This window comes from Cibotium barometz, chromosome 29 (genome assembly GCF_041138505.1).
Source record: "Cibotium barometz isolate CiBa-2024 chromosome 29, ASM4113850v1, whole genome shotgun sequence".
NCBI lineage: Eukaryota > Viridiplantae > Streptophyta > Polypodiopsida > Cyatheales > Cibotiaceae > Cibotium > Cibotium barometz.
This window is the reverse complement of record NC_141074.1, coordinates 37083904-37094155: the sequence shown is the minus strand read 5'-3', so window position 1 is coordinate 37094155 and position 10252 is coordinate 37083904. Positions and strand designations below refer to the sequence as shown.

The 10252-nt window shown below is 39.7% G+C and overlaps 1 protein-coding gene across 1 annotated transcript; it reads left to right on the top strand.

The window, feature by feature from the left end:
• Window positions 1-4759: 4759 nt before the first annotated feature.
• LOC147622118 (laccase-4-like) lies at window positions 4760-9572 on the top strand. The gene is made up of 7 exons (XM_086823217.1): window positions 4760-5175; window positions 5305-5459; window positions 5892-6139; window positions 6617-6745; window positions 6976-7565; window positions 7858-8269; window positions 9139-9572. The coding sequence occupies exons 1-7, from the start codon at window positions 5044-5046 to the stop codon at window positions 9267-9269; spliced, it is 1797 nt and encodes a 598-aa protein (XP_086679343.1). The 5' UTR covers window positions 4760-5043; the 3' UTR covers window positions 9270-9572.
• The last annotated feature ends 680 nt before the right edge of the window (window positions 9573-10252 follow it).

Genomic DNA, 10252 nt, shown 5'->3' with positions numbered 1-10252 from the left:
ATAGAGTGCTCCGCACCACTTCTTCCAGAGTTAGTTTGGATTCCCAAACGATATCGATCATTACCACCTAGCTCAGGAAGGGGGGAGCCACATGAAGCTTCTAGCTCCTCATGCCAGGCACACACTGATATAGAAGTTTCTACATGCTCTACACCTACTCTTGTCAACACCCAACAAAAAACCGATCAGTCTACGTCTCCCCTTGTAATAGTATCGTCGGAAACAATTTCCTCCATTCGTCAATGGGAGCGTACACTACCATCTTTGCAATTGGATGTGGCCACAAGGGTCATAAAAAGCTATCTGCCCACATCACAACCTATGACCCGTTGGACAAATTGGTTCCAAGAGGCTGCAACATCATTGCAAATAATATGATCTACCCAAGGAAAGGGGGAGCATGTACTCACGCTCAACATTCTAATGCTTACTCCTTATAACCTTCTCCCCTGACCATGTAATTGCCAAATTCAAGGGGATGTATATATATAGCTTCATACATTTTTTTTTTAAAAAAAACAAAGAAAAGAAAAACAAAAAATAGTAAAAAGAGCAAGAGCACAAAAAGAGAATAAATATCCGTATACAATCAAGAACTAGATTGACCTGTCTCACAAACCTACTGATGCTATATCTGTGTTTGCAGATATGGCAGATGCACGATCATCATACACTTCATCCACTCCCGCCTTTGATGAGAGGTATCATCTGTACCTTTCTCAGATATTTCACATGTGCTATCCTGTTATTGAAACTGAATGGGATCATATAGATGTACTGGCCAGAGAGGAAAATGTTGACGAATTAGAATGGCTAATTCGCCTATTGACCATGACTGACCCCTACTCCGTAGAGGAAATATCCCCGATAGCCCAATGCTTTCCTTTTCCACAAGATGACTATCCTCGTATGGTTATATTCTTGATGAGTTTATGTGGATGGGAAAATGAAAAGGAAATATCTGACAATGATGAATGGACGGATGAAACTCATGGCACTACTGAGGTTGACTTTATTTGTTTGGATGATGCGGATAGAGGCTTAGCCTTAGGGCTAGAGCCAGGACTCTACAACATCCTCTTACCGTATTCTCAGTAGTAGTGTGGTGACTGGTAGGTAGGTTAGTGTTTTCAAGTTTTTTCTAGTTTAGATTCCTTAAACGAGTCTTGAAATTTTCACACTGATGTGCCTCTCGAGGTATAGTGCTTGTTAGTTGATTGTACAGGTTAAAAAGTTTGAGGTGGGTTCGCTTCCATATCTTGAGACTGCCGCAACGTTCATCAAAATATATCTACATCACATTGCAAGCTGTCTCATCAAATCAAGGAGATCTCCAATTTCAGGTGTAATTCTTCCATACCCACTCTCTTTCGTTTTTTCTGTTCAATTAATTTCATAAACTATACGGCATGACCACATGGAAATTGTCAATGTACTACTTAGTTTTTGAAGTTGCTTGCATGCTAGTGTAAATCATTAATGAGCTTAACTTTATTGGAAATATTCCTAGGCAGCATGACGTCTTTAGTTAACCTTGGAATACGATTGTCTTAGGTCTAGGGTCAAACCATCTTAATGTTTGAACACCTGGCTGTGTGTGTGTTGACCTCTAGGACATAGCTTTTACCCCTTGTCGAAAGGATGTAAGAACACATTTTAATTCAGGAGCGAAGATCAAAAGAAACTTTATTTTTAAAAAAAAGCCTACAATAAATGGCAATACAAGTCTATGATGTGCTTTAATGTTGGCCTATCGCCTTATTGATACTTGGTAGGCGAGGAGTATTCTACTCCAAACCGATGCCTTGGTTGGTAGGGGGTAGCCTTGCCTAAAGTGAGCTAATAGATTCCTGGATAATGCCTTGTGTTAAACATGGTACCAAGATCGATGTTAGTTTTGCCTTAGGAAGGTCGCCATTGTGTGTAAAAATTGTCACGTGCAAAAAAAAAAAGAAAAAAAAAAGAGAGGCAAAAAGCTCCTGTAACTCTGATATTTCTTGTTTCCCTAGGCTTGTGGTATTAACTTGTTCTTAGAGTAGACACAGTGTGGTCATCTGTTTATTTATTAAGCTTGGTTATTTTCCTTGACTTAGGCCAGTTATAAACCTTGATTAACCTTTGACACCTTGCTTACTCTTGATTTACTTTCAATAATTTTAAACACCTGTTAATTTGCTACACTAGCTCATTCATGTGACCCTTAAACTAAGTTCTCATAACAACATCCATTGTGGTCTAACATGCTTGAATTTATACACTTTATATCTTTTGAATTCCAGCATACTTTCACTCTACTTCCCTATTTTGCAGACGGTCAACAACAACCCTCTCGAGCTTACCATACCATAGCTTCCGAGGACGGAATCTACATCAGGAAGGGGGGCATGTTAACCCATGACGGACATTGAGATGTACTATGTTTTATGTCATTAATTTAAATATTCTGAGTCATGGGCCGGGCTTGTCGGCACCATATGTTAAGGATAAAGGGATTGGGTGATCGCCGATGAGAGGCGCACCTTGAATATCAGTAGGATAATGGTTAGGGTCGGCCGGCCATGTATGGGCGCCCAAGTGTGAACGGCCAAGTTACCTATAAGAGTCAAATGTAACCCTAAAATCCTCATTCTCATGTGTTGTGAATACAAGAGTGCTATTGCCTTATCTCTTTGGTTTCCTTCTCCTGCGTGTGAGAGAGAGAGAGAGAGAGAGAGAGAGAGTGAGAGCGATCGAGCATTGTGTAGCGGCACGGCAGCGAAGAGGCGGTAGAGCGGCGACGGTGGCTCCTTCTTCACGGATGCGACGCGGGAATCCTTCAAGGCGGCAGTTAAGCGGTGAGTGACACACCTTTTGCATTCTGTTTTGAGCTTCCTTCCCTGGTTGTATGCTTGCAGCCATTCGTGGCTCGCATACGGTGCCCGGCAAGTCCCCAGCTACGACCTGTGCGGCAAAAGCGCACAATCTAAGAGCCACTGGGGTGTTTGTTCTGATCCTTGAATTAGAGTGATTAATGATAGACCCTGATGCCAGATAGAACAGTCTGAGACATTCCCTGATTAATGACAGACCCTGATGCCAGATAGAACAGTCTGAGACATTCCCAAATTTAAATAGATGATTGGTCATTGTGGATGAGTCCATCAGTATCATCTGCAAATTGTTGCAGATAGATTTGCCCTTTATTATCTGGAAGGAAAATGCCCTGCATATGACCTTTGTCCATAGCATTTTGAACCAACTTAATGCATCAATAAGCTATAACAAATAACAGGGGAGCTAGGGGGCATCCTTGTCTAATAGATCTCTTCAGACAAATGATTATGTAAGGTTGCCATTCAGTGTTACTCGAGCCATAGCATTACCAAACATCACTTTACCCATTTTTATGAAGTTAGAACCCAGTCCCATATCCTTTAGAGATTGCATAATAAAATCCCACTCCAATCTATCATAAGCTTTATCGAAGTCTATCTTGAAAAATCTAAAATCCTGTTGAGTTTGTTGGGCATGTTCCACTCCTTCCCAGAGAGCTATGATAGCATCAAGTATGTATCTCCCTTTAATGAACCCTTTCTGTTCAGGTCTTATCCACTCCTTCAAATGATAGAGAGTCTTTCTGTTCAGGTCTTATCCACTCCTTCAAATGATAGAGAGTCTTTTGGCTAAAGCTTTTGCATAGATTTTATAAGCTTTGGTTAGCACGGTTAACGGTCTCTAATTAGAGATTTCTTATTTGGGTCCTCTCTTTGTGGATGAGTTTGATGATCCCTTCATTTATAGAAAATTTCAAAATTTTGACCCTTTAAATTCAAGGCTAGACAAAATTACGATTGACTTTTTTTGAATTTGAGCCGTGAAAATTACACATTTTTTCTAAATTTGAGTTGTGAACATTACTCTAAAGGACGTTTTAAAAAAAACATTAGTTGGGTACCAAGTTTAACATAAGGAAAGGTTAATGGGGAATGTTTGACTGACTTGAAATTTAGTGAAAAAATCTGCCAGTAAGTTTTGAAATTTTACTTATAAAATTGGTTAAAGGATGCATTTTTCAATTAAAACAAGTTAAGCGTGAAGGTTATCGTCTTTTTTTTATATAAATGGTTATAAAAAAAGTTTATTTGTGACACTGGTTTTTGGCAATCTGAGGGTGCCTATATATATATATACTAGCACGCAACCGTCGCTTTGCTGCGGTATGTAAGAGACACTAAAAGAAGCAAAAAGCAGGAATGGAAGCCGGAATATAATAGAATTAGTAATTTAAGACGATAGCGAGTTAATTTAAATTATATTTTGCGCCTTGCGGCAACTCAAGTCTCACTAGCGACCACGCGCTTTTGCATTAAATTACATTAAATGACATGCAGGACCTCGTCGTCCTCGTAATGCTACCCAATTTTTCTTATAAAAAATCGCCCAAAACTTAATAAGTCTGCTCATACGTAAATAATACTAACAATAAATAAAGTAGATGACAAATCTGGAATTTTTCTCTCATAAATAGTTCCATTATATGAATTACAAGTAACAGCAGAAAGTGTTATCCTTTGTAATCAGAGGAAATGATAATAAAAATACATTTGCATGATTTAAAGATTTTTCTAAAATTTCAGAGAATAATATTTAAGAATTTTCGTTTTCTAGATTTTAATAAGGCGAAGGTTATAATCCAAGTCAACCGATTGAGAAGTTATGTTTTTGGAAGTAAATTACATTTTATTTTTTTAATTTGAAAGACCTGGTCTTTCTCAAAATCAAGGTGTGTTGGCTACATAAGTGGACATCTCCTCACCGCTCTCATCCCCAACACACACACACACAGCTGTTGTCAGCCATTGTTGTCAGCTGTGTGAGCTCTGTCTCACCACCCTCTCTTCCTGCAGCTACTTTAATCCAACCCTTTCCTCACTCCTAACCGTGCTCATCTTCTCTTCATTCGCTTGCTTTTCATCCTACTCCTTTGTTAATCTTGATTTAGTTAGTCTTGTTAATCTCTGACTTGGATTTGCCTTTGCTGCAGTATCATTAGCGTTTTTGGCTATGGTTCTCTTCAAATTATCCCCTAATCATGTAGTATTATGCTTCCGCGTGCTTGCCTCTCTGTTAGCCTTTGCCTCTGCAAACTCTGTTGAGAATGCAGATGGAACCACAACACACCATCTGCATTTCAAGGTAATCTCTGCAACCAAAATCTACTTCAAATGTGATTATGCAGTAGATGGTTAACATTCTTCTAAGCATGATTAATTCTAGATTTGTGCACACCCACTTACTTACATGAATTAATGTTTACTACTACAGATACGTTACATGAATGTGACTCGCCTGTGCAATGCCACCAAGAGAATTGTGTCAGTAAATGGGAAATTTCCTGGACCCAATGTATATGTCCACCAAGGTGACCTCGTCAACGTCAAAGTATCCAACCATGTGGATGCCAACATCACAATTCATTGGTAAATTTTATGCTTCTTTATTTTTGATGCTCGAATTAGATGATATACCATATCTATCTACAATAACTATAGCCCATTAATCTAGACCTTGACCTTACATGATAGACCATCTATCTAGATTAATTATAGCCCATTAATATAGACCTTAATCTTAGATGACAGAGCATTAATTATAGCCCATTAATATAGACCTTATTAATCTTAAATCACAGAGCATTAATTATAGCCCATTAATCTAGACCTTATTAATCTTAGATGACAGAGCATCTATCTACATATTTACCTTAGACGATAGACCATTTATGTAGAAACAACGTTTTCAAGGGGTCTCCCATCATTTGTTTTTTGATGTGTAACTGAAATTCGCCTCGCCCCCATTATTATGATTAATCTTATTAATCCATCTCTAATTTGTTTGTTTGTTTTGTGCAGGCATGGGGCAAGGCAGATGTTTACAGCGTGGGCAGATGGGCCTGCTTACATTACACAGTGCCCATTGCAGCCAAAAGAGCACTACATACACAACTTCACAGTTGCCAGAGAGCAAGGGACCCTCTTTTGGCATGCCCATATCAGCTGGCAAAGGGCCACTGTGTATGGGGCCTTCATCATCCAACCCCCAAAGGGAAAGCCTTACCCTTTCCCAATCCAGCCAAAGAAAGATTTTCCAATCCTCTTAGGTAAATTTAATCCCCCATTTTATCCTAGGTATATTAAAATCCAATCTGGGGTTCCTAATGTATCCTCATTTATACTAGGAGTTGTTTTTCTTTTTGATAGTTATATAGTCTTGTGGGTTGACTACCATGAGTATATAACATGCACGTTCCTAAAAGGTGAATTTGGGCATGTTCTTGGATTCATCTAGGTATATGTTTATATATTTGGTTATAGTTGCCAGCCTGGTGGGATTCGAACCCGGGTTCATGCCTGGCAAGCCCAATCCCTCTACACCAGGCTACATACATATGGACCTAATTAATTATTTAGCACATCTAGTGCCATTCCATTATCTTCTTATATCACCCCCATTGACATTCATTTCACTGCAAAGCTATTTGAGTTGTGGCACACCCTTTGATTTCCTTGTTTTTTGCTAGGACCTCCTTAGCTTGCATTGGCTCTTGTAATGTGGTTTTCTTATGCTCTTTTTGCAGGTGAATGGTGGAACATGGATGTGCTTGATGTTGAAAAGTATGGTTTGGCCGATGGTGCGGGGTATAATATATCAGATGCTACGACGATCAACGGACAACCGGGCTTGCTTTACCGTTGCTCACAAGAAGGTAAACTTCTAGACTCCTTGTTCAAGAGGGAAAAATGTGGATTGCAAATTGTTGTGTTTATTAAGTAGAACTTGACAAATGTGTTGAGGTGAAAAGGAGGCACAAAGGTTTGTGATAAGAAGGTTTATAGGCAAAGGTTTGTGGTGCTAAATTACCATAGCGTTGCTTAATTTCATATGACAGTAATGTAATGGGTGGCCTATAAATTGGATGTGGTGTGTGTGCTGCAGATGCAACCACTATAAGGGTGAAGAAGGGGGAGTCTTATCTCTTGAGGATAATCAATGCTGCCATGAATTTTCAGATGTTTTTCCAAATAGCCAAGCACAAGCTAACAGTGGTGGAGACTGACTGCTCTTTATCAAAGCCATATACAACAGATGTGATAGTGCTAGCACCTGGGCAGACGGCTGATGTGCTAGTCACAGCAGATCAAGCAATCGACACCTTTGTTATGGGCGCGGCGGTTTTCTCTCCACCTAATCCAGCCATTGTCCCATATCCCAACAAAACAACCACTGGCCTTTTCATCTATGAAGGTGCACCCAACAGAACCCTTGAAGAGTCGGATTTCCCCACATTCCCAGCTTTCAATGACACTGCTTATGCCCTCAATTATGTGGGCAGCTTAAGGAGCTTGAATAGCAAAGAGTACCCTGCAGAGGTGCCGAAGACAGCGGACCAGAGCTTCCTCTTTACTGTAGGATACTCTCTTGTAGAATGCAAACCTGGTGAAACTTGCCACGGCCCACGTGGGGAGAAGGTGGGAGCATCTGTGAACAACATCACATTCGTAAATCCACCCATCTCGATCTTACAGGTTAGTGTTACCATGTTCATCATCAATGCTGCTACTGGAAATTATTTGATGGCCAGTTATGATCTCCATCATTGCTGCTAATAACCTGATTGGGAAGTAAGTTGATGGTTAGATATGGTCTCTAATCATGATGGATTGGGTGGTTTGTTAGCAATCTCAGTTAGCTTAGCTCCATATTTAATCAGCAATTTTCAAAAGTTAATAACTCATGTTGGATGGTGAGTGACTAAGTCTAGTCATCATTGATTAGAATTAATGAAACTCAATTTGGGGGCCTTTGGTGGCACTGCAGGCATACTACCAGCAGACCCATATCAATGATTCATTGACAGCAATGTGGGATGATCCGCTAGCATCAGCAAAGGATACATATCAAGAGGATTTTCCAAGCATGCCATTGTTCCAATACAATTACACCACCGAGTCGCCGGAGAACTTGAATGCAACGTACGGCACCAAGGTGAAGGTGGTGGACTTCAACACCAATGTGCAGTTGGTTCTGCAAAACACAGCAAATCTCTTCTTTGAGAGCCACCCTTTCCATCTGCATGGCTACAACTTCTATGTGGTGGGGATGGGGATGGGCACCTATGATTCAAACAAAGACCCTCCTAATTTCAACCTTGTGGACCCCCCTGCCATGAACACTGTTGCTGTCCCTGCTGGTGGTTGGGTTGCCCTCAGATTCTTCACTGATAATCCAGGTTAGCCTTCTATAATCTTGTCTTCAATCCAGCTCTCTTATTGTGGTGTTTTGTGAGTAATGATGCACGTGCATTTATCTTTGTATGCGAGGAGAAATGTGAAGGATAACCCTTTTATCTTTATTGAGTAGGAGAGGGGACACAAGCTCAACCCAAGACTAACATGGAGCAGCCCACTTCTTAATCACCAAGTAAAAGGGGGGAAAACAAGAGGAACATTGGGGAGAGAGAGAGAGAGTGAGTTAGAGTGAGTGTGAGTGTGAATGAGAGACATGAGTTAGAGAGAGAGAGAGAGAGAGAGAGAGAGGAGAGAGCGTGAGTGGGTGTGAGTGAGAGAGAGAGTGTGTGTGAATGAGAGGGATGAGAGAGCGTCGAGTGTGAATGAGAGAGAGAGCGTGAGTGTGCGAGAGCGATGAGAGAGAGAGAGAGTTAGAGAGAGGTTGTGGGTGTGGGGATAAACCACGGTTAAACGACGGTTACTTAAACCACGGTTAAACCCTTTGTTTTTTTAAATATTTTATAATCACATTTTTTCTTGGTTGCTTTTCTTTTAGAATTGTTATTATTATTACTATTATTGGATGCCACATGTTGATTGTTTAACAATAATTTGAGTGGGATTGAAGGTGCTATTTTTTTTTCTAAGAGATTGTTCATGACTCCAATGCTTTTTAGTAGTGTATTGTTTATTTATTTCTTTAGTACTATGGAAGAAAAAAGTCTTCGTAATCCTGCATTATACATATATATAATCATTTGGGTAGTGAACATTATTTTACATAAATATAAATAGAGCACATTTTTGAGTTGTAGAAAGAGTCTTTTCTCATTTATATCCAATATTAAACTTTGTGTTTTCTTATGTGCAGGGGTGTGGTTAATGCATTGCCACTTTGAGATGCACACGTCATGGGGTATGATGATGGTGTGGATTGTGAAGGATGGGAAGGCTCCTAATGAGAAGTTGCCACCTCCACCCAAAGATTATCCTAAGTGTTAAAATCTAAGGAACAATCTCTAGAGCCCATCTTAGGGTCTTCACACACGTGGAGGAGGTAGGGGTTGGGGTTAGTCAATGAGTGCTTGGATTTGAGATGTATCTTTTCTTGTTGTGTAGCAAGTGGGCAAAGTCTCTTACCGTCACCTTGGACTCTTTAAGTTGTGCCACTTGGCCCTAGACACACGACATCATTGTAATTATGTGGAATGTTTTCACACTTGATCTCATTCCTTTGGATTGTCACAAAGGTTCTAAAATAAACTCATCTACTATTGAATTTATTTGGCGAGCATTTGCTATTAATCTTTTGGCAAGCTTTTATTCCACATCAACATGTCATGTTCGTTTAAATCAAGCTTCAAAAAGTAAATACTTTTTTTTTCTTTTTCTTATTTTTTGATTAAGTTTTTTTTTAAACGTAAACTCAAGTTCCTCGGCTCATGCTTATAGGCTCACATAAGCAGGCGAAAGTATTTTCTTTGAGTGAGTTTTTTCACCTAGACTTAAGTCTCTAGTTTCATGCTTATAGGCTCCCATAAGCAGGCGTAACCCACGCATATATCGGATTCACGTTTGGTAGATTCCCACCTTTTTTGTATGACATAGGCTCATGTAGGTCTGATGAGTTGTTGGACTCACATCACACTTGGTGGGATCATGTGTTACAGACTCATGTCCCCAGGCTCATGCTTGCAGCTTGTCGATGTATGCTCATGCTTGTAGACTTGTAGCTGTAGCTCCATGCATTTTTGTATGAAGTAGGCTCATGGATTTGATTTTTATAAAATAGGCCTACTTGGGGCACATTCTCTTATGAAACATGTCTAGTGTTAGTGAATTATTGGGTAGTAATTAGACTCAATGTCTTAATAATTATACAAAATAAGTGTTCATCATGGAAAATGTAGCATAAGTATAAATTGTATGAAAACCTGATAAGGTCATCTGGCCATATCCTATTAAGTCTTAAAGTTGTTCTAAAT